Consider the following 25,794-nt stretch of genomic DNA (forward strand, 5'->3'; position numbering starts at 1 on the left):
CATTTCCCCCAGGGTGATTGGTGTTTGGCTTGCCTGAGCCATGCCTTTTGGGTTTGGTGGGTTTCCTCCAGGTACTCTGGTTTCCTCCCACAGTTTAAAGACATGCAGATTAGGCTAATTGGCATTCCCAAATGTTTGAATGAGTGGAGTGTGTGTGCAGTGCGATGGATTGGCACACCATCCAGGATGTACTGCATCTAAAGCTGTATAGAGGATGAGTGAATGCTGATGGTTTGTCTGTTTTTTTTGTTTTGTTTTTTAAGCTACAGTAATTATGAGCCAGTGTTCTATAAATCCACACTGCCTATCATTTTTCGCTACTTCACAGTTGTGCGCATGCACTAGCTTGGGAACTGTTTTGTTAATTTTTTTTGATTATATATATATGATATATATATTGTCCAACAGGGTAGCATGAATCGTTAGAATTTATGAATCGATAGAATCGATAGGCCGCTGGGAAAAGTTTTTTTTTTGGTGCACGTTCAATCCCATCATGCTCTGCCCCATCGCAAGTCCAACTTTTGAGGTTACAAGGGTGAATGTTTATATCCTTAAACCCCAACACACACAGTTTGTCCTCTTAATGCATTTTGTGCCACTTATGGATTCAGTCAATTCATCACCTGCCATGCCGTCAATCAGCTTAATTTGTTGTGTCAAATATGGGACACACTGACCTAAGCAGAGACTAGATGTGTGTATTCTACTGTATGTGTACAATTAATTACAATTTGGTGGAGAAGTTGTGAACAGCATTGTGATGCAGCGCCCTCTGCTGGACACTAAAATTGTGCACATATAAAGAAATTCAGCTTAATAATGCAAAGCTCATACCTGAGGGAGAAAAAAATGACACACACACACACACACACATACACACACACCTAAAGACACACAATAACCTCATGCTAATCAACCTGACTCAGGTAAATGTAAGCAAAACAGGCGAAGCAGATGAGCACGGTGTTTCACTTTCAAAAAAGAGTCAGCATAAAGTTATCTCTAAACAGGATTATGTCTTTACACAACAAGAAAGCACTTCAAGTGTACAACCTTCAGCATAGAACATGTTATGTAATGCTTTGCATTAAAACTGGTAGGTCAGGTGAACAGTATTTTTGGTTAGAAGGATGTAGGGAAACAGTTTGGGTCACAGGGAACAAATAATGTAATCGATCAAGACATAAGTCATTTGTGCTGGAGCTGAAGTCTGCTTTGGAATAAGATAAGATCCTGGATGAAATGCTGGTCCTTGGTATAACTGAATTAAATTTCTAAAATAAAATAATGTTACCTGTTACTGAAAAAACAAACAAGTGTCATTCCATGTACAGTAGTGTTAAAAATTCATCAAATTACTGTCTTTGTTCATGTTCTCGGCGTGTCCATATGGGTTTACTAAGGGTTCTTAGGTTTTCTTCCATTTAAAAAAACAAAACACACCAGTGTGTGGATTAACAACTCTAACAGCTCTGAGCCAAGTTTCAGATCCACTGTGACACACCATGTCCACATCATGACACACACTGACAGCTTGGACACGGTTAATCTATTTTATTCATACTTTATTTTATCTGTAATAACGTTTTTTTTTTTTTTTTTACAGTATTTTCCAAAGATTATGGAATTCAAAGATTTCATTATTAGTGTTTCACAGAATGTATTAAAAATGCATTTTAACGGTTATGACCACTAGATGGCATCAGTGTTTGTTCATTCATTTATTTCTGCTCTTTGTATTTTGTGAATCGTCCTTGCAAATATTAATGGCATTTTATATAAATCTGCATTTATACAGTATTTGGCGTGTGTGTGTGTTTCTATAGCTATTTTAAAACTGTGCATAAATATGAGTTATGAATATATTATTTAGGAGAAAATGTTTTTCTCTTTAACTGCATCAATGTGGAATATTAAAACAACAACAAAAACAACAACAAACTAAAAATAAAGAATTGAAGTATACGGAAATGATGCAAGAAGGTTTTTCTGGAAGTATTTCAGAAACGCATTCAACACACATCAGTATTTAAAGATTATTTATTTGTTTTTTTCTAACCTATGTTTAAAATTTGTAAAACGCATTTAAATACCATTATAGACCTGAAAAAAACTGACCATTTTTTAGGAATAATCCTTTATGCAAACATTTATAAATGTAGTAAATAAAATAAATATAAAAAATAAATCTGCATTTTACATTTTGTGTGTGAATGTGCATTTTTATTTATTTTTTGGTATTGACTATTTTGGTGGAAAAGCGGCTTTGTTTCAACTGCACAGAGATTGAATATTATAAGCAACAACAAAAAACAACAAACTAAAATATTACCTCATCAAATTGTCTCATTCAACTTATTCATTTAAATATTATAATTATATAAAAAAAAAAAGAATTTAAATAGCATCATAGACCTAAAAAAAAAAAAAAGACTGATCAGGCTTTAAACCTGACTTTTTAATTTTTTTTTTTTTTCTTACACCTGTCCGCTAGGCGCGCGCGAGGAGCGAACCTGATGACCAGCTTTGCGCTCGCGCCCCGTAATCCATTCTCGTGACGTCGCGCGGACATGGCGGAGCGCGAGGAAAGCGGCGTCTATCGGAGCTCGAGCCAGGGTGAGTTTGCGATTTAACGCAGAACTTTCAGCCGATTATGTCAGTTTCTGCTAACGACTAAAAAAAAAAACCCGGTTTTAACCCGACTGTCTGTAGAGGCGGATATTTGAAGAACAAACAAACAAACAAACAAACATCGCAGGTGAATTTATCTCGAGCGCGAGCCGAGAACCGGAATAGCGATTGTTATAATGGTCATAATAATTATTATAACTTTTACTTTAAATGCAACTTTGTTCTACTTTACCATAAATCCACATCCGTGTTTATTTAAAGCTCTTGAGCGACTTGAAACACCTGTTTGAGTTTTGTTTGTTGTTGTTCCACTGAAAGAGGAAGCTGACACACACACACACACCAGAGACAGGTTACATTTAGTAATTTATTTTTTTAAAGCCATTTTATGATCTATTTCAGGAGTGTAATGTCCTCCACCTGACTGTATTTCCTCTCCAGTGTCAGTGCACCTGTTATTAGTGCAGCTCCTGGTTAAATAAACGCCCCAATGTCATCATCGTTTACACTGGATTAACAATAAAAGAGTCATATAAGAAGAGTTGACTCAATGATTCATTTATTGTCGCCATGGAATTGTGTGTTATCAGGCTTTGTTGGTGCCCTGCAGCCGTGGCCAAAAGTTTAGTAAGAATAAAAATCTTTTTGTCAGATGTTACTACAGTAACAGTAGTATAATGAAGTATAATTACAAGCATTTCATAAGTGCAATTAAGTTTATGCAAAGAGTCAATATTTGCATTGTAGACCCTTCTTTTTCAAGACCTATGCAGTTCGCTCTGACATGCTATCAATCAACTTCTGAGCCACATCTTTATCTGTTCTTGCATAGTCAATGCTTGGAGTTTGTCAGAAGTTTCGGTTTTGTTTATCCACCTGCTTCTTGAGGATTGACCACAAGTTCTTAACAGGATTGAGGTTCCTGGCCATGGACCCAAAATTACTGTATGATGTTTTGTTCCCTGAGCCACTTGGTTATCACTTTGGCCCTATGGGAAGATGGCCTTTTTTTAGCATGATGGATCATGTTCATTACCAAACTGTTCTTGCTTGGCTGTGAGAAGTTGCTCTCTGACGATGTTTTTGTACTATTTTTTAAATTCATGGCTGTGTTCTTAGGCAAAATTTATTTTAACATATTAAATGCTAAATAGCAATATTAATGCTAAATCCTGTCCTCCATTCCCCAATTTGCATCCAGTCGAACACTTTCCTGAACACCGTTGCCACACCCTAAAAAAACAACACTGGTTATGCTGTGGTCAGGTGTGTCTCAAGTTTAGATGTGGGGATTGTCATCACATACTATAGGCTATGCTCAAGTGGTTCTCACTCACTCACTCACTCAATTTCTATTCTGCTTTATCCTCACGGTGGGCCTGGAGCCTATCCCAGGGGCACGAGTGGAGGGAGTGCCAATCCAACACATACACACTATGGGGCAAGAACACAAATTAGCCTAATCTGCATGAAATTCAAGTGTGCTCATGCTGTACTTTCAATGCTTCTGACACTGCATTAGTCTCTACAATAGTACCAAGTTCTTACCAGACATTTTTTTTTTCTTGTCGACTCTGGTGTGGTATTCCGTATATCTCAAACCCCTGTACGCTGAAAGGATGGGTGGATTTCTGCTATTGTTCTCATCTGTCATCATTTTGTGTAATGTCAGCAAAATGTACTTTTTCCATTAAAAAAAAAAAGGAGAGCAAATCTAGGGGGTGTGTCGCTCTGTGTAACAACAAACTCTGCCACTGATAGGCTGCAATGATTCAACAGTCAGGGCTGGAAAGATAACAGCCCCAGCCTCGCTTCCTCACAGTTTATTTCACAGTTCAACATCATAGTCATGTACAGCATGACAACATGTTAGTACGTTTGTAATCAATTAATGACATAAAAATGCAACTATGTAGTGCATATTGTAAAATATGAAATTTATTCGTGCTGTCTCTTACTGGGGATTTGCACATGCACTTCTTTTCTCCTTGCATTATTGAGTTAAGTTACGCTTAAACTCTGGGAAAAGATCACGATTGCTTAAGTCACAGCCCTTACTCGCTGGTGTGAATGGATCCTGCGTGTGAGTGAGTGAGAGAGAAAAAGAGCGAGCCTGCACCTTTATTTGGGCGTGTGGATTTCTGTATGGTGTTTCTGCTGAAGGAAAATCCCCAGTGCTGAGGTAATGAGTGAGCTGCTGAGTTGCATAAACACACAGCAACCTTACTGTTATTTCACTTATACACACACATCCAGTATAGAACATTTGAAGGTGGAATCTTAGCATTTCCTTACTACAGATGTCCTGCTGCAGCCCACCCACTTCTCCACTGAGGACTGGCCTCGAACCTCCTTTCAGTTTTATTAACCTTTCGATTAACAACCTAGCCACCATCCACTTTATTTATTTATTCATCATTAGTTTGTTTGTTTATTTACTTGTCTATCATAATGTGCATTAGTGCAATGATACAGCTCCCCTGGAATCTACAGGCTCCTGCGCCCTGCTCACAGGCCCACAGTGGCATCATGGTGTAGCTGGGGTTCGAACTGCTGCCCTGCTGATTAATAACCCAGAGCCCTAACCTGTTGAGATACCACTGTTCTTAATGGCCTTCAAGACGCTATTGCTAAATATGACATCGTACTGTATTGCTGCAGATATAGTGTGTGTTGTGCACACTTTTGAAGTGTAGATGAGTGGAGATGCCCTGTCTAGTGAGATGTGAATACCTGGAGCGCCACACCCTCAAATCCGAGGCTGCCTCTTCGTCCTTGACGACATGTGATATTTAATAGCGGAGAGACTCGGAAGGCCATATGGCACACGCGGCGATAAACTACGGATGTTCGCTTGTTCAGCAGGTTTATGGTTTTATGAGGGACAGCAAACTAAAAGGTGTACTTCCTGCATGTGAAGATGAAGGTGACAAATAAAGCGAACACAAAGGCCCTGATTTAAATGGTACGATGGACGGGAAATGCTTTCAACAAAAGGCCATGGATGCGTTTTTGCATTTATGGCTTTCTGAGGAAAGCCACAGGAAGACCATAATGGAACCTGGTCTCTCTTTCTGTGTGTGTGTGTGTGTGTAGGATAACCAAAAGTGATTGGTCTCAGGAGTGATGAAATGCTCCTGTGTGCTGTTGAATTCTTATTGCCCCTGTGCTTGCTTACGTTGCTTATTTATACTACACACACACACACGCGCACACAGACTGAGGGATGTAAGAGAGGGCAGTGTGTTTGTGTGTGTCTTTCAGAAGAGCAGGAATAACTGCACTATATTTATTCCAATTTCTTCTTACTGTATGTTATAGTTTTAATGGAACTGTGTCACGGATCAGGAGCAAGTCTCGTGCGGTCGCGGCACATCCGCCTTGAAGCTCGACGTGTTTGGAGATGCTTTTCTACTCAGCACGATTGTAAAGTGTGGTTAGTTGAGTTGATAAACCTGTCAAAATGGACCAGTTGAGTTTTTTTTTGTCACAGCGTTGGTTTATTTTAAGAAGAAGCAGCTTAATCTATTGGACAGTCCGTCCATCCATCCATCCATCCATCCATCCATCCATCCATCCATCCATCCATTCATCCATCCATCAGTCTAGCTATCATTAGTCTTTTTCAGCCCCACACTGTTGTACAGCGATCATTAACCGAGTGGCTCAGCTTGCCCTGCTTCCCTCCGCACTGAATATTTCAGTAGGAAATAGAGAGGCGTGTGTGAGTATGTGTGTGAACCCGAGAGAGAAAGAGAGAGAGCGAGACAGACCGAGAATGAGCAGTACAGTAGCAGAACAGACCTTGAGAGAAAGTGGTAGCATCTCTGCGGCTTAGAGACCAAAGAAAAGAGGAAAGACTGTGGATTACGTGATCTCCTGTAACGTTCTGCAGCACGAGTTGGGCTGTTCACCTCAGGATCGACAGATTCCCTTTTTCAGTTGTTTTATCTATCTTTTTTTTTTTTTGATCTTTCTTCTTTTAGTGACTTCTTGTTCTCCTTTCTCGTCTCTCAGACACTGCGTCTTTCTGATCGCATTTGGATCAGACTTGCAGCCTGGGGGCTAGTAGTTAGCATTAGCGTGAGTAAGCGCACTGGACAGGAGTGTGCGCACACACACACACACACACACACACTTTTTCTCTCTCTCTCTCACACACACACACACACACACACACACACACACACGGACGCAGAGGAATAGGGAGAGCCAGGACGAGGGCTGTGCAGAGGGAGGGAGGATGCTGTTGCCCCCCAGGCTGAGGAAGGGGGGCAGCAGGTCGGTCATCACCTCTCTCACTACTATCACAGAGGAAGACGAGGAGCAGCGGAGCCGGCGCAAGAAACGCAGGAAAAGAGGTGAGGATGAAGTAGAGAGAGTGAGAGAGAGAGAGAGCACAAAGTGATGGACAGGTTGGGAGCAGGAAGTGGAAAAAATAAATTCTGTAGTCACCCAGGGTTCAGTTCCAGTTTCAGGTCTGATCCGAATAATCGAATAGAACGATTATGTTACCTGGATTAGAGGCATGAGTGAATTCTGGAGATTACAAGAAACAAGTTGGGGATCAGTGTGTGACGTAGGAGAAGGTCGGATTAAGTAGCCTGCTCCGGAGATACAGAAAGTTCCACAGTGAGACTCCGAATTTAGGCCAGTGGTTCAATCCTTTGTGTTTTCTTTTGGTTTGTACTGCTGCATTTATCATCTTATTATTATAAAGGTAGTGCAGTTTGAAAAGTCCTCAATAACCCGGTCACACTGTTTATAAAAACGATAATAACAGAATAGAATTGAATGCAGGTTAGATTTAGCATTTTGAATACGCACTTGTATACCCGGTGATGTGGTGGAAAAAACATGAGTGCTATCTCTTGTATTATTAGTTGAATGCCACTCTGTGCTACTTCAGTCTGCAGGCATGTAAAGACTCAAGTAGCACCTTTTCTTCAAGGTCCCTATTTTTTAAAAATGTGTTCAAGTCCCAAGGGGTGTGTGTGTGTGTGTGGAAATGCTAAAGCTAAATACACCTCAGATGATGCATGTTTCTTACATCTCAAACTCCCATTGTTTCACTTTTCCTGCAAATGCACTGTTTCAAGGGACCGGCAGAGCTAAGCATCAAGCAGGGGGAGGGGTTATTATACCTCTTATATGAGGTCACATAAGCTAAGTAGTTTAAGCCGAGTTGTTTAAAAATGGAAAGAGAACAAAAAGCAGATTTTTTTTTTTTTTTTTTTTTTTTTGGAGAACCATGTGAAATTTCAGATTTTTGTATAATAGGTGTCCTTTAAAACTTTTATTTCCAGTGTAACTGGTGTTTGGCTTGTTTTGCTGAGTGCACGCGTGTATACTGTGTGAGATATATATTTGTGTGCGTGTGTGAGAGAGCACATACCTATAGGCCTGAGGTTTTGTCTTGCTTGTATGCCACACACGCACAACCAAGACCCATTCTTTGTTTTTTTGTTGTTACAGTATGTGTCATGTATAATTTTCATTTTTCCAGGAAATGCCTTTCGCTGTAGTCTTTATCTGCTATTGTTAAATCGAACACTGGTGTATAGGACGGCACAAGGCAATTTTTTTTGTAAGTAAATCCGGGTTATATTTGGCTACCGGGAGCGGCGACGTGATCCAATAATAGCGGACACGCTCGTATGACCCGAAGGTGAAGAACGTCAGGAGTAATGACGTGACACATGCAGTCTCCCGGACAAACTGGATCGCTGGGAACGTGCCACGTGTCACGTGAATTCATGTGCATGCACCAAAAATATTCAAGCCTTCAAGCCATAGTGGTGGCAGGAAATGCTTTAATGTTTGTGAAAGAAAAAATAAAACATTTATTTCTGCATAATTACCTCCTGTCGCACAACTGAATGTTGCTGAATGGACTGTTGTTTGCTTGTAATTCTTAAATTTAATAAGTCTGAGTTTAATCGGTGCGGTGATGTCAAAACAGCAGGAGCCCATCTCGTGCAATAAGCTCATGCTGTTACGAGTTATGACATCACAGCACAGATTAAACTTATACTTATTAAATCTAAGAATTACAGCAACATTCTGTTTTGCGATATGAGGTAATTATGCAGGAATAAATTGGTGCAATGGTAACAAGTAGGGATGATAATCATCAAGGACCTTCTGATCTGTTTGAACACACCTTGTAACTCCATGGTCTTTCCTGGTTTTTATTTCTTTTTAAATTATAAAACAATACTGAACGCGTCCAAAATGCACAATAATCTCCTTTAAACAGTTGATATTGAGATGTATCTGTGCTGTTTTCTGCTCTGTAAATCCATCATAATGGCTCTAATCTGAGGTGCTGGTTGTTAATTGGTGATTTCTGACGCTGGTGACTCTAAATGAACTTCTCCTCTGCAGCATAGTTTCGTTTTAGTCTTGCTTTCCCGGCAAGGTCTTCATGAGAGACAGTTGCATCATGGAGCTTGATGGGTTTTGCAAATGCACTCGACAATACTGGTTTTGCAAGAACTGTTCCAGATCAGCTGACCTTCATGTCTTAAAATAACAACTGACTGTCGATGTTGTTACTTAATTACCCAATGCCATATGCTTTTTTATAGTTTTTAAAAATTCCAGTATTGTTCTAGAATGTAGTAAACAAATCTCCAAGCAAGAAACACAGAATTGTAGGGTGTATCCAAGCTTTTGAGTGGCACTGTATTATAAAAATAAAAAATAAAAAATTTTAGAGTACATGAACGACTATTAAAAAAGGAATTGCGATGCATTACAGAATCAGTTTTTTTTTTAGTCTTTCTCTGGAATCAAGAAAGCTGTCCACATAGCTAAACTTGGTGTATTTGGGGGTATTGTGGTACATTTAAAAGGTTTTTCTATTTAGAAATTTGCTATATTATGCATGTTCAAGTATCTGTGCATTTAAAAAAAAAAAAAAAAAAAAAAAACCAACAAAAAAAAAAACTTTTTACCCAAAAATGAGTGTTGTTTTTGGTAAATTTAGCATTTTCTCCATCTCCATCCGGGTTTCTCCAGGGTTCTTTGGTTTCATCCTGTCTCCCAAAAACAGCCCAGTATGTAAACTACATCTGCCCTGCCCCCAGGTCTGTATGTGTGTGTCTGCGCGTGATGCACTGCAAGAGCACCACAGGGTGTGGTTCTGTGTCACACCAAATACTCCCGGTGTATTCCCTCCACCCTCGTGGATCGAGTGCTGAAGGCGAGAGATGAATTATTGAGCCCTTTCATTTTCAGTCCGGCCCCAATGCCGAGTCATACACCAATCAGAAACACCACCTGACACTCTAGTGTTCTGGTTAAGCATGATTCAGTTCATGCACTTTTTGACTGACTGATTGATTCCCTAATAATTAGCTTTCAAGAAAGTGCTAAAGAGCTCAAATCATGGATTCTCAGGTGAATAAAAAAACTATAGTTGCTCGCTTTTTAAAAAACTAAACACTTAGTCATAGCGCGTGACGGCGTGTATGCGAACAGTCGGACTTCGTCCTCGATTGAGCAAGTGTTCCCCTGCACGCTTTCTCAGATTAGCACACGATGATGCTAAGCTGCTCAGATCCGGATTCTTATCCTATCCACGTCACACAACACACGTAGACACGAATCTCCAGCTCTTGTCTCTCTGGTCTCTTTCATACACACAGTACACAAACGCACAATGATATTAAGCACTCACTCTATGGTGGTCATGTGTTTGAGTTTAGCTAACACAGAGGCGGGAGAGAGAGACTCTAATCTGACCTTTGACTGTTGAACAAAGGCAGTGAGGTGAGAAGTACAGAAAAACATCATGAGGACATTTACAGTGAACCTTCTGTACCGTAAAAGCTCACTTAGTTTCCTTGTGCAAAGGTGTAATGCTAAAATGTTTCACAGCCAAACAAGCATCATGTCACGTGCATATCCAGTGCTAGTTTACACACACATGAGTGAGTGGTAAATTAGCTGCAAGTATTTTATTGCAAGTGCTATTTTATAACTTGTACCAAGAAGCTAAGAAGCTAAGAAGCTAGCCTGTGTGGCATAATAGTGTATCAGGATTAGCTCGATGCATTAGAGGTGTCCAAAAAAAAAAAAAAAATCTTGTTTGAGACATCAACAGATTTATGCATACAGTCTATCGTTTATGCACAAAAGAATTATATCCGTGAAAATCCTGCTTCTACGTGTGTGTACATTTAAACAAGTAACTAACTAATGTAAACCCTAATGTACTGCCTTCAAATAAAGGTTATGATCACATTACAAGCCACAGATGTTTGTTTGTTCATTTATTTTAGGTCAGATCGTATTTGCATGTCATGACTGTTTACATTAATAATTAGAAGTGGATTATCTGACTTTAATTTGACCTACAACTTCTTTGCTTGCATCAAGCTACTCTATGTTCACATTGCCAGCCTGAAGTGACTCGAATCCAATGTTTTTTTACCTTTTTGTGGCATTTATTTATTTATTTATTTATTTATCTATCTATTTTTAAGGGATGTTTAAATGCACAAATGTGCTGTTTTTAGATGGGATATGAGTTCTTTCATATGCGGTCCTAGATTTGGATATACAGTGGAACTTTGGATTGTGATTATAATTAATTACGGAAGCGTGCTCATGTACTGAAAGCAAAATAATGGTCTCATGGCGATTGCATTTCCATACTAAACATATGTTTGTTTTTTTATTTATTTATTTAATAAACATACTTACTTGCAAGGCTCCTTACATGCATAACTTATTGAAGAGTTTCATCTCTGTGATCTCTTTCATGGACACCAGGTTGACTTGGACTGCTTATGATCCACTTCACCATGCACTCTCGGTCACAAAACTGATTGCTGCTTTTTGTCAACTTACCATGCAACATGCAAATTAATGTTCTAGGCCCAAGTAAATAAGATTTTACTAATTCTACATAGTAAACAAACATAGGAAAGTTATATGGAGGTCATGATACTGTCGTACATGACAGTGTATGGTAAAAAAACTTAACCCGGTGCACATTTCTCTCTCATTTATTATTAATTAGTAACGATTAATCGATTAGTAATTGTTAACGTGTTCGACTGTCTAAAAATTACAGCCCTACATAGAGGAGATGCGAATGAATTGCGACACAAAACAATCGTGATTACATACTGAACCAATACTTATCTCAAATCTTATCATTTGTGATGCTGCATTTATTTCAAACAAACAAACACATTAAATATTTATTAGACTCGTTGTCCCATACAAGGAAAACACAGTGTGACTGTTTTTAGAATTTGAAGGTGTTTTTACACCTAACATCTGATTGATTACTTTTTATAAGCGATCTGTATCAGTTGTGTCCATTTTTATTTTTTATTTTATTTTTTTTTACGTGTGTGTAAGTTCACTGACAGCAATTTGAGCACCCTGAGAGAGGATGTTCTGCTTAATCCTCCTTAACCCAGTTACCCTGCACCAGGAATAGATCCCTAAATGTAATGTAATATTGGACTACATTTTTAATCTGGCACACACTTAGGGTCTCGTGTAGCGTCCCGTTTAGCCCTGTTTTGAGTTCTCCTATTTTTTTTAAACTGGCTTCTGTTGCTCTAAAAGTTCAGCTCATCATACAGACGTAACATCATTTTTTTATTACTTGAATAAATCGGTTGCTCCTGTACCTGAGTGATTGAGGGGAAGATGATGAGGCTGCAGCTTTTCTATTGATTCTGAGGGAATTTGAGAAGCAAGATAATATACAGTAGTGTTTCTGCGTTCATCTTACCGTTCTCTATTCTTAGAGAAATTTTAAACGTCTTCATTTAAAGCAAATCATTGTTTTTAAATATGAGAAGCGCAAAAGTTATTATATATTTTCCGTTGAAATCATTATTATTGCATCAGAGGCTGAAAAACTGTTTAACTACTAAAATGATTAAAGGTAAAGTTGCATAAAGGTCTTTGCATTGACATGAGTAAATGGTGACATTATCTTCCCCATAATACTTAACCTTGAATGATTCGCTTTTAATAACCTTCTAATGTCATTAAATCAATATAGATGCTAAAGATTGCCTTAGTTACATCAATACTGGCAATTCATGTATCGCCACTCTGAAAAAAATAAAAATAATATATATATATATATATATATATATATATTTATATATATTTTTTTAAATCTTAAAAATTTTAAATTTACTTTTGATTGCATTTGAGGTGGTTGTAGTTTCCTTATAATCCCACATCCAAATCATACAATGCAGCATCCTGTGTGGTAGGAACAAATTACTTGCCGAATTTGTTTGCAATAGTACCAAAATCCAAGACATTTTCATATCGAATCAGAATGTTTTTAAGATGGTGATATTTACAGGATCGCAATACGAATGAAATCAGCACCTGGGTATCGTGATCATATCGTATCCAGTGGTTCCTGGAGATTCCCATCCCTATCCCTAATAGATACCCGTAAACATGTTTTATTAATCGATCGATCAGTCAGTCAATAGATTTTATTTACAATTTTAAATTCTACCAAATTTAGAAACCAAGATAACGGGGAGATTAAACACTTATGGTGTCTTAACGATGTTTTTATTATTTATTTTTTGTAAATCAAGAAATTGCACTGTTAAAAACACAAGTCTTTTTTTTTTTTACGTTTTTAAAAAATGCAAGATGTTCAATGACTCAACAAGGAATTGTATTAAATAATCATGATCTCACAGTTATGTGGACCAAATATAACCGTGAACAGTTTGAACGACGCAGTTTAAGTACTCAGCTTATTTCATGATCGGATGACTTCTGGTGTAATACGACATTCTGGAGATACCGTCAGTCTTCCTGGCAAATCTGTAATAATACTCCGTACCCCAGTAACCCTAAACTTACCTCAGGAAGAGCTGTAGGGTACGCAGTATAGAGTAGTCCGTCATTATTCCTTACCCAGTAAGTCTCTACAGTGAATTAATGCATTCGGATTATATGTCTTGATGAGATCTGTGTGCTTTTATTATAAAGAAATTTCCCACAGGTGTTTCTTAGGTATAACCAAGACCAGGTGACATGAGAGAGTTTTCCTGCTTGTTCTCCATTTCATCGTATTTCTTAAGGGAGAAAAACTATTGTTTGTGGATATAAAGGGCTGGAAATTGATAGTAAGTAAATGGGTCAGATGAGATCAGGGCTTTTTGGGTTTCTGGAGCAGAAATGGATGTTAAAATTGTTCAGGCTGTAAGAAAAAAAAATATGCAGCAGGACCCGTGTATATGTATAAACCATTATATACTCACTGGCCACTTTTTTAGGAACATCTGTTCAACAATTTAATGCAAATATCTAACCAGTCAATCACATGGCAGCAACTCGATGCAGTTAGGCATGTAGACATGGTCAGGACGATCTGCTGAAGCTTAAACCGGTCACCAGAATGGGGAAGAAATGTAACTTCAAACGTGTCATGGTTGTTGGTGCCATCCGGGCTGGTCGGAGTATTCCCAAAACTGCTGATCTACTAGGGTTCTCTCACACTACCATCTCTAGGGTTTACAGAGTAAAGGAAAAAGCATCCAGTAAGTGTGGGTTCTCTGGGAGAAAATACACTGTTGGTGCCAGAGGTCAGAGGAGAATAGCCAGACTGGTTCGAGCTGGTAGAAAGGAAACATTAAATTTAAATTACATCACGTTACAACCGAGGTCTGCTAAAGACGATCTCTGAAGGACCAACACATTGAACCTTGGAAGCAGATGAGCTACAGTAAGAATAGGAAACTAAGGCAGTCATTTGCATTGATTCACCAAAATTGGACCATTAAAGATTGGAAAAATTGTGCCTGATAAGTTCTGATTTCTGCTGTGACATTCGGATGTAAACAACGTGCAGGCGTGGATCCATCCTGCCTTATATTAACGGTTCAGGCTGTGGCTGGTGGTGTAATGGTGTGGGAGATATTTTCTTGGAATGCCTTGGACCCCTTATCATGGTGTAAATGCCACAGGATCCGAAGTATTGTTGCTGAGCGTGACCATCTCTGTATGACCACAGGATAACGCACCATGTCACAAAGCTAAAATCATCTCAGAATGGTTTCTTGAGCATGACTGTGCGTTCACTTTACTCCGATGGCCCCCACAGTCACCAGATTTCAATCAAGTAGAGCAAATTGGGAGGTGGTGGGACGGGAGGTGCACATCATGGACATGCAGCCGACATATCTGTTAATAAGGACCAAAATCTCCAGGGAATTTTTCCAGCGCCTTGTTGTGCCTAAAGTGTTCGGTTGGTTCTGAAGGTGAAATGGGTTCCCTGCATAGATATATAGTATATATATGTTAGAGAGAGATTTTCATTATCCTACAAATGTTGGCTCATTCCAAATGCACTCATTGTTTGTTTGGATCTGCACGGCATGTGTGGCAACTTTCAAAAGAAAATAACATTACTCACATTACACTCCTGCAGGTTATTTTTGATTGGCAGCATAAAGACTTTGGACTTGATGTGGAACTTGGAAGAGTGTGTGTGTGTGTGTGTGTGTGTGTGTGTGTGTGTGTGATGACTTGCTCTCAACCATGGATTTAATAAACATGACATGACCACTTGAATTGTGCACGATTTATTAATTTCATGATTCAAATGTCATGCATGCCTTTTGATCCTATTTTATAATTACCGTGCTGCATTAAGTATTCTGGACAAAACTACAACTTTGTATAACTATTCTAGATTTTCTTATTATGGACTTTTTACTAATAGAAAGTATTACAAGGGAGAGAGGATACAACCTTTATATTGTGGGAATCAAAGGGAATAAGTCTAGATTTATATCTGACAGATTCTGACACTATGATGTCATTTGAGGAGTCGAGGATCAAATTTAATCTTAAGAGAAAACATTTTTTCAAATATTTACAACTAAGAAGTTTCATAAAATCTAATCAGGAGAATAATCTTGATAAACCCTCACTTTTGTCATTAGAACAAATTATAACAAGGGATAATTTGAGAAAGGGCATCATATCTGAATTTTATGAATTGTTGACAACTAATTCACCAGAAGGTTCAAAGTATAAGTTAAATGTATGGCAGGAAGACTTGCAATTTGAGTTATCAGATGAAAATTGGGAAAAAGTTTGTATTAAGGCTCAAACTATGTCCATGAATACGCGTCTCAAACTTATTCAGTATAAATGGATAATGCGGACGTATGTAACACCGGTGGATTAAATAAATAGAACAAAAGTATACCAGACATATGCAGAAAGTGTATGGAAGATAGAGGAACCTTTTTTCATTGTATTTGGCAACGTAGAAAAATCCAAATATTTTGACTCATAATTGAAAAGATAATCTCAAAAGAAATAGTACTGGATCCAAAGCTTTTTCTGTTGGGTTTATATCCAGAGGAACAAAATTATAGTAAAAAAGAGCATTTATAGACCTCAGCTCGCTTTATGCCAAGAAATGTATAGCTCTGTTGTGGATAAAAACAAACAGACCAAGTACAAACCAATGGTTAAGACAAATGTTATCAAGCCTTCCATTAGAAAAGATAACTTACATTTTAAAGACTTAACAGAATGTATTTGAAGGAATATGGAGACCATTTGTAAATTACATCAAACATTTGAATATAATGGATGCAGAAGAGGAAGATTAATCTGGGTGGACAGTGCAGCTCTGATTTTGTTAGTAATAATAATAAAAAAGAATAACAATAATAATAATAAAAGGATTTAAAAAAGTTTTATCCAGCTTTGAAACTAGTAAGATTACAAAAGCTTACCATGTGTTAAAACAAGAGGAACATTTTTCCTTCTTGTTGTGTTTCTTTTGTTTTTTTGTTTGAATATTTTGTTAAAATTGTTTGATGTGATCTTCTAGAATGCAGCAATTTCTTTGTTTATGGGAATTAAGAAAGTTGTGCATGATTGTATAAGGCTGTACTCCAAATGGTCAAAATAAAAAAAATAATGGGGGGGAAGAAAGTATTATACGATATTGTAGCATCATGCCCATAACCCCAGAGTCAGAGAGCTCACTATAATGATAACACTCATGTAAGATAGATGTGGTTGTGAATATATTTAATCGAGGTTGTATACACACACAGGGTTGTTGATTGCTTTTAAAAATTAAATCAATATGAAAGTCAGCAGGAGCAGCGTGACCTCAGTAACTGGTTGATAGAATGTCAATATCCAATATAGCGTGAAGTGGATCAGCAGTTTCAGAACAGGGTGGGTTTCTGACGGTCTGTATTCATGTTGTACTGTAAGTCTGTCATGAGTTGCATTAAAGCTGATTTAGAGGCCAGCTAGGCTCTTTTTAAGCTAAAGTTAGAATTCTTTGGTTTGGAGGATTATCAGATTGTTGATCTGATGTACAAGTATGTGACATTCAAGAGGAAAAGTAATACAGATTTGATCCAGAATGTGCACATTACTTATTTAGGCTAAAATAAAATATGGAACCAAAACAAAACATGCTGATCCGTGATTCATATACTGTATTTGGTTCAGCGCTCATTTGAACTACTGATTAAATCGAAAGGTTTAACAATTACGATACAAAATAAAAGTTTAATGCAGCTGTATGGTGTTGTACTCTCTCATCAGCATGCTGTGTTTAGGCCAGGGTTGCCAGATCACACCAACAAATCTCCCTATGGGGATTCTAACTGCTGAAATAATAATGATAAAAGTTCTAGAATTGGCACTGTTTTTTAATTATATATATGCACATAAAGTGTTTCACTAAAATTAGCCTAATGCTTTTACCAAGATGATAAATAGCAAAGAAATAATTGTTGTTGATTGTCCTGTTGATTATGCAGTAATTGTGCCACAGAAAAAACATATTCTGTTTTTTAAAACACACCTTCATTTAACGTTGTTCGTCCCTCAAATCCAGTGCAATGTTTAAGCTGGATCTTACATCATGTTGTAAAGTCATGATCTGAACAAGGCAGGGTGAGGCCCATGCAAATAGACTTCAGAGAGAGAGAGAGAAAGAGAAAGGGAGAGGGATGATTTTCCTAAGAGCTTAAGGCTAGTTCCTGACCAGGAAGCTCTCTGTAATCTGAATGGGTTTGAGGATAATGTATTGAACTGAACATGTAGTTTGATTAAGTCTTCACTCCATGTCTGTAATTCTCATTATGGACGACAGAAAATCTGTCCCTGTGTTGCTCCAGTGTCGCTCCAGACATGAGCAGCAAACACGACCGCAGCAGATGTTTTGGATCGTTTTTAGATCTGTATATGAACGAAAAATCTGGGTTTGTTAGCCAAAGAGGCATGGCAGGGTCAAAGTCAGATCACAGAAAAACAAGACAAGGAATTTAAACAAGGCATTCAAATCAACTGCATGAAAGGCCTCGCGATGTAAACAACATGCCGCATGTACACACTGATGACTGTCCGTCTTCTCTCTGAATCGATACCCTGTTAGTACAGTAGCTGTCTTTACTGGAATATTAGGGTCCACGTAATCATTAAAAATGCATCATGACCTGAACCGCACCGACCTGAATAAATACATTTTCCTCCAGTGGGCTCCGAGGCCAGGATCGTCATTCACGGACGTACAGTTGTCTTTATAAATCGTTGCACCATTCACATATTTTACTGCGGCTAAGAGACTATCGTACTATGCGTGAAGTCTTCTGTATGTGTCATTCATTAAGAGATTTCATCCCAAATCTCGGATTGTCTTAAGCACACCTTTCTGCGCATTTTTGCCCCAAAATTATATAATGTGAAAATTTTATTTTCATTCCTTCATTTATTTATTTATTTTTGTCTTATAGAGTCTGACCCCCATCTCCGATACGACGTGAAGAAGCCCGTTAGCAGGCCCGACTCGACAACCTCTGGAAACAGCACGTACATCATATCCAGCTCTCCAGATGTACACAATGCAGGAAGATCAGGTGTGAGACACACCCACATGCAATGCATTACTGAAATCTGCATTGAACAGAATATAACATTACACATTTTCCATTTTCTGTTGATCAACTAAACGTTGCTCTGTGTGTGTTGGTTTGTTCAGAGCCGCTGGTGCTCAAACTGGATGAGAGACAGAGACTGGCTCGAGAGAGGAGGGAGGAGAGACAGAAGCAGAGCGGTATGACACACACATTTGATCCCAAGTTGTTAGGATAATGAGCTTGCTGTCATTGCAGCTGCTAAGCTTTTAAAAAAAAAAAAATTATCCAAACCTTTTTAGCCACAACATTCCTCATCAGCGAATAAACCCTCTTGCTATTATCATTATTATTATTATTATTATTATTTTTCAGATTTATGATGGGCATTAAGTTTTATTGGAGCACAGTTGACTAGTGAGACTCGCAGGTTCTCTCGCCGATCATTCTTCTCTTGCCTGGACATAAAAGCCTACTTAATTGCTAAATGTGAAACTTGGCTTTGGTTCATGTCTACATTAGGAGCTCAGGAAAGGAATCGTTTTTCACATCGGTTAAATTTACTGTCTGGGAGGTTAACAACGTTTTATTAGAAATCCTTGTCCTGACTTCATCCCGAAATCAAGTCCCTCACACACTCACTCTAAATTTGCCTCCAGTTCTATTATAGGTGGTAGATGGAGTGTGCATGGTGTGGATTTGTGTGCATGTATGTGTGGTTTTTAGCAAAAAATCTAAATAATAAATAGGAATTAATAGTAAATTAATTGAAAAAAATAAGCGTAGAGAAAAACAGAACTCTTTCTAAGAATCACAGATTAAACCGCAAACACACACACTCACACACACTCTTTCTGCATGATTAGGTGAACGTGGCAGGTTGCTCTGGCGAGGTTTAGTCATTATGTAAACTTTTGGTGGCCCGGTTGCCATGGCACCCTCAAAGAGTTATGTAAAACCTGTGAGTCATCAAGCGAAAGTTTTGGTCTGATAGATTTGTTTAATTTGATTATTTTTCTAATAAATAATGTAAAGGCTGACGTTTTAAACCATGGACAGCAGCTCCGAGGTAGCATTTGGGCATTGTGTGGCTAGTTGAACCCGTAGGCTCTTTTTATTTGTGTGTAGCTGTACGAGAGGCTCAGCTGATGGAGCGTGATGAGAGGGCCAGGCTGTTCTATGAGAAGCAACTGGAGGACAAAAGGAGGCGTCTGGAGGAGCAGAGGCTTAAGGAGGACAGGAGGCGCGCGGCCGTGGAGGAGAAGCGACGTCAGAAGCTAGAGGAGGAAAAGGTGATGCTCGGATCTTCACCAAAACACTTTCCTTACTTTTTCACTGATATCTCCACAAATGAGCTACTTACAAATGTGTTTGTGATTACTGAAAGTGTATAAGAATGTTTGTGTATTTCTAAAAATACCACAGGATACAGAAAAATGTATGCAAATGTATCGAAAAGTTATGCAAAAGTGTATTTGCTTATGCTTTCAGATGTACACATGCAGTATACTTGCAGATTAATCAAAATGTATTTGCATTTGAGTATTTGCATTTCTCTTGACAAAATTTCTGCAGTGCTATTTTTAAAGTGTAGTTGTTTTTAAAGTATAAAATAAATTTGTGTTTTTTTTGTGTGTGTGATATCAAGGCTCGGTACGAGGCGGTGGTGAGAAGGACTCAGGAGAAGAGTCAGCGAGTCAGACCGAAGCAGAACCGCTGGAGCTGGGGAGGAACCCTGACCTCCAGCACCTCACACAATAGCGGTGAACATAACACGAAACAATAAATACCACACACTATAAACACTAGATCACACCACAATGAACATCACAACACGCATCACAGCAGAGTAAACACCACACAAGACCACACCACAATAAATGCCTCACATCAGGAAACACCACACCACAATAAACACTCTCAAAAACACACCTAAATAAACACCACAATGAATAATTCATCTTAATAAACACCACAATGAATAATTCATCTTAATAAACACCACAATGAATACTCCATCTTAATAAACACCACAATGAATACTCCATCTCAATAAACACCACATGAATACTCCATCTCAATAAACACCACAATGAATACTCCATCTTAACAAACACCACAATGAATACTCCATCCCAATAAACACCACAATAAACACCACACACCTTAATAAACACTACAATAAACACCACATACCTCAATAAACACTCCAATAAATACTCCATCTCAATAAACACCCCAATAAATACTCCATCTCAATGCCTCACATCAGGAAACACCACACCACAATAAACACTCTCAAAAACACACCTAAATAAACACCACAATGAATACTTCATCTTAATAAACACCACAATGAATACTCCATCTCAACAAACACCACAATGAATACTTCATCTCAATAAACACCACAATGAATACTCCATCTCAATAAACACCACAATGAATACTCCATCTCAATAAACACCACAATGAATACTCCATCTTAACAAACACCACAATGAATACTCCATCCCAATAAACACCACAATAAACACCACACACCTCAATAAACACTACAATAAACACCACACACCTCAATAAACACTCCAATAAATACTCCATCTCAATAAACACCCCAATAAATACTCCATCTCAATAAATACTCCATCTCAATAAACACCCCAATAAATACTCCATCTCAATAAACACCCCAATAAATACTCCATCTCAATAAACACCCCAATAAATACTCCATCTCAATAAACACCACACCCACCCTAATAAACACCACAATAAATACTCAATCTCAATAAACACACCCACCTCAATAAACACACCCCACGTCCACCACAATAAACACCACAATACTCCATCTTAATAACCACACCCATCTCACTAAAAACCACAATGAATACCCCATCTCAATAAACACCACAATGAAAACTCCATCTCAATAAACACCACAACGAATACCCCATCTCAATAAACACCACAATGAAAACTCCATCTTAACAAACACCACAATGAATACTTCATCCCAATAAACACTACAATAAACACCACATACCTCAATAAACACTCCAATAAATACTCCATCTCAATAAACACCCCAATAAATACGCCATCTCAATGCCTCACATCAAGAAACACCACACCACAATAAACACTCTCAAAAACACACCTAAATAAACACCACAATGAATACTTCATCTTAATAAACACCACAATGAATACTCCATCTCAATAAACACCACAATGAATACTCCATCTCAATAAACACCACAATGAATCTCCATCTCAATAAACACCACAATGAATACTCCATCTTAACAAACACCACAATGAATACTCCATCCCAATAAACACCCCAATAAACACCACACACCTCAATAAACACTACAATAAACACCACACACCTCAATAAACACTCCAATAAATACTCCATCTCAATAAACACCACACCCACCCTAATAAACACCACGATAAATACTCAATCTCAATAAACACACCCCACGTCCACCACAATAAACACCACAATACTCCATCTTAATAACCACACCCACTAAAAACCACAATGAATACCCCATCTCAATAAACACCACAATTAATACTCCATCTCACTAAACACCACAATGAATACCCCATCTCAATAAACACCACAATGAAAACTCCATTTCAATAAACACCACAACGAGTACCCCATCTCAATAAACACCACAATAAATACTCCATTTCAATAAACACCACACTCCACCACACACCATCTCAATAACACCACACCTCAATAAACAGCTCATAAGATCTGTATTACACTTCTTCAGTTATGTTTGCTAGCCTTTATAGAATTCTGTGCTCTGTATGTATGTGATTAGGTTTTGAATGATTGTGTGTCTGTGTTGAGTGTGTGTGCAGAAACACATCCAGTTTGTTCTCTGCATCTCTCTCCACGCTCTTGCTGACTCAGGGCCCTGGTTCATTTGCCACTCCCTATTGTTTCTTTCTGTTATTTTGTTTTTCTCTCTCTCTCTCTCTCTCTTTCTTTCTCCATATCCGTGTCTGACACACGAATATTTCCCATCACTCTCTCTCAGGATTTGATGACTCTGCTCTCCTCGTCACACTGGACCTGGCTGGACTCGAGCGTGACAGTGTCCTTAGTCTGGCGCGTCAGCACACGCAACGTGAATATGACTCCGAGTAGAGCAGTTCGCTTAGCCATCAGCGTCCTCTGATGTAGCACGTAGTATCAGGCTGTAGTGCATCACTAGTGACATGGTGAAGGGGATTGCGTAAGACTATTTGATTTAGTTCTCTAACTTTGTGCATGTTCACCAAGTCATGTAGCGGGCTAACTGATCCTCCAGTGTTGCCAACATCAGTGGTAGCTGCAGCTCTGTATCTGTATCTGACACACCCTTATACACCTTTATTATAACACTAAATCAGTGGTGTGGTCTAGTTTGACGGATTCTGTAACCAGTTCCCATACCATACAGTTAATTAGCCAATGCTGGTTTTACATAACTGACTTTAAATGGGGTGCGCTCTTAAGCTCTACGCTAGTTTAGCCTGCTTTTTCTTTTACCCAGTGTTATTTCTCAACAGATATATTTTGCGTGCAAATCACTGCAAATCACTGCACAACTGAACATACTGTAGTGCAAGAGTAGAGAAAAAAAACCCCACAACTTTCTGTCCTTCCCTCAGTCTTTCCTTTCGTTCAGTAACTCTGCACTCGATTAATCCTGCCCGTCAGTGTTTCTTTACTGGGCTCTCTGTTCATGTTATTCGTCTTTCAGTTTTGTGTCTAATGTTGCTTCATGTGTCTCTGTGTTGTAGATGCTAATAGAAAGTCCGTCTCCACCATAAATCTGTCAAAGCACATAGACCCGGTCATAAACAAACGTCTGTCTTCATCTTCTGCTACACTGTTAAACACGCCAGACCGAGGTAAACACCCACAACTACACCCACAACTACACCCACAACTACACCCACAACTACACCCACAACTACACCCACAACTACACCCACAACTACACCCACAACTACACCTACACCCACACCCACACCTACACGCACACCTACACGCACACCTACACGCACACCTAAACACACACACCTACACATGCTTGTCCATCACTGTTTTTACCAAAACACACATTTGTACCTGGTGTCCTGGGTGTGTTAGTTTGACTTGCACTTGCAATATACACTTTTAAAACTTTTGTAGTGTTACACCCTGGAACTGGCATTGTTGGGAAATATACTGTATATGCAAGCACAGAACATTATATAGACCAACAAGCTATCATAAGTCATATAAAAGTATTTACAATTTGATTATAAAGAAAGTCAAAAGTCAGAAAAGAAACCAACAAAACTGGAGTCACTTCAAAGGCACCGGAGAGATCCACCGCCCAAATGCATGAATCTGGTTACTAAACAAATACAGACTTAGTTAATCCACAAAGCTGGATAAGAAAATCGCCAAAACTTATATGTAAGAAAGACATATTGGCCTGTTATGACAAAATGAATGTTCTAACCCCTGCAGGGAAGCATGGTGTCGGATACATCATGCTATGTAGATGCTTTTCATAAGCATGGACTGGAAAACTGGTTGGGGTTGAGGGTAAGATAGATGATGAAGCCATACAGTATGTAGAATCTTATGCAGAAAAACCTGTTCCCGTTTTCAGATTTTGAGTGTTTGCTTGGTGCTGCACAAAGTAAAATCAGCTCATACTACCCAGTACATGATCTGTCTATCTACCAGAATTATCACTTGTCACTTGTACAGCGGCCACTATGCATGATGCTTGCATCACTTCAGGTGCTTCCCTTCTTACCCTGATGTGCCCATCACTCTGGAATAGGGTCAGTCTGGCCTCATTTAGTTTTTCATTGCTCCAAAGTCCAATCTTTATGCTTCCTAGCAAGGTAAAGAAGTTTTTTCTTGATTAGTCTCACTAACAAGTGGTTTTCTTATGGCCATACAGCTGTTTCGTCCCAATCCTAGGAGTTCTCATCACATTGTGGATGTGTCTGTGATCTGGTTTATACTGGCCATTCTAATTCATGATTTTTTTATTTATTATTATCATTTTTTTTTTTTTTTTTTTTCAAACCCAATCTTCGGCAAAGTTGATGGTTCAGCACCATCAATGCAGATTTTAATACTGCATTGAACAGTTCATAACCCAATCCCAGTCTTTTTAAATATCCTTAGTTGTCCTCTTTGCTTCTTAAACGGTGACTTTTTTTTTTTTCGCCAGTCAATAAATAACTGTAGGAGGAATTTTTAAACATTTGTCTCCGTCTCAGTCCAACACAAAATGCAAGTTTAACACATGTCCGGTTTTCGTTTTGTACTTTTGTGGCTTAGGCTTACAGAAGCAGACGTCCCTCTCCTCTTCTTGCTTAGTAAATAAAGCTCGAGCATCCAGAGAGAAGATCCATCAGGACAGACCTGCAGGTTGGGTCCGCCGCACAAGACAAGGATTTTATTTTTCCCTTCATTTCTTAACAGGAAACGCATTCACTGTATGCTACTACCTGGAACCTTGAGGCTTGAAACACACTTAAGTTTAGGTCTGGTGGAGAAATAAATAAGCTAGTAGACTTGAAATTGTTTTTGAGTAGACCAACAAACCCAGTCCTCAGCCCGGGTAGTGTGTGAGTGAATGTGTGTGAGGAGTTAGTTCGGGGTGAACTAGCATGGTTTGAAAGCCTGGTTTTGGGGTCTTGAAAGTTTGCTAGAACTCATTCCCCTCTCGTCTGGATATAATTTATTACTTTACTTTCTGTTGCGATATTTTAATCTGAATGCGTTAAAGGAGCGGTTTGTATTTATTTCAAAACCTAGATGAAATGTTGTTTCAAAGACTCTCTTAATTCTTAACATTCTTCTTTCCCCTTGCTACTGTATCAAATCCACACTTGCCTAATGCCTCTCTCATGAGGTAACTTGAGTAGCATTATTAGCACTGTTCCAGGTGACTTTTTAAAGACTTTGAGACACTTTTACAAACTGCACCTTTAAGAGTAGTGACTTGAGCGGCGCATGTATCCCTACGGCATGCTAATGACCTGAGCGGTATGGATTGGCACGGGAACAGAATCGTTTCTGAATGTGCGTGCACTGTCACTCTTCTGTGGTGTGTTTTGGCTTTGGCTCTTCGTGCTTGTCATTATTAGTGAATAATAAGAAACTACAGCAGTTAAGAACTCATAAGGTGTGGGTGGGTGTGTGTGTGTTTGTGTG

At 38.6% G+C, this 25,794-nt stretch overlaps 1 protein-coding gene across 7 annotated transcripts in view; it reads left to right on the plus strand.

Annotated features, from left to right (window-relative positions):
- The first annotated feature begins 2,550 nt into the window (after positions 1-2,550).
- Positions 2,551-25,794, plus strand: part of map7b (microtubule-associated protein 7b) — a 32,762-nt gene continuing 9,518 nt past the window's right edge. For 2 of the 7 annotated variants that reach the window (XM_053483177.1, XM_053483178.1), the window contains exons 1-7: positions 2,551-2,619; positions 18,426-18,548; positions 18,671-18,745; positions 19,674-19,837; positions 20,194-20,308; positions 23,367-23,477; positions 24,916-25,005. In XM_053483177.1, the coding sequence (XP_053339152.1) occupies positions 2,574-2,619; positions 18,426-18,548; positions 18,671-18,745; positions 19,674-19,837; positions 20,194-20,308; positions 23,367-23,477; positions 24,916-25,005 (724 nt within the window). In that variant the 5' untranslated portion in view covers positions 2,551-2,573. Of the gene's footprint in view, positions 2,620-6,877; positions 6,996-18,425; positions 18,549-18,670; positions 18,746-19,673; positions 19,838-20,193; positions 20,309-23,366; positions 23,478-24,915; positions 25,006-25,794 lie in introns of those variants that run through there. The other 5 variants (XM_053483175.1, XM_053483176.1, XM_053483179.1 and 2 more) reach the window with 3 other exon arrangements.

Source organism: Clarias gariepinus, chromosome 22 (assembly GCF_024256425.1).
Source record: "Clarias gariepinus isolate MV-2021 ecotype Netherlands chromosome 22, CGAR_prim_01v2, whole genome shotgun sequence".
In the NCBI taxonomy this organism is placed as follows: domain Eukaryota; kingdom Metazoa; phylum Chordata; class Actinopteri; order Siluriformes; family Clariidae; genus Clarias; species Clarias gariepinus.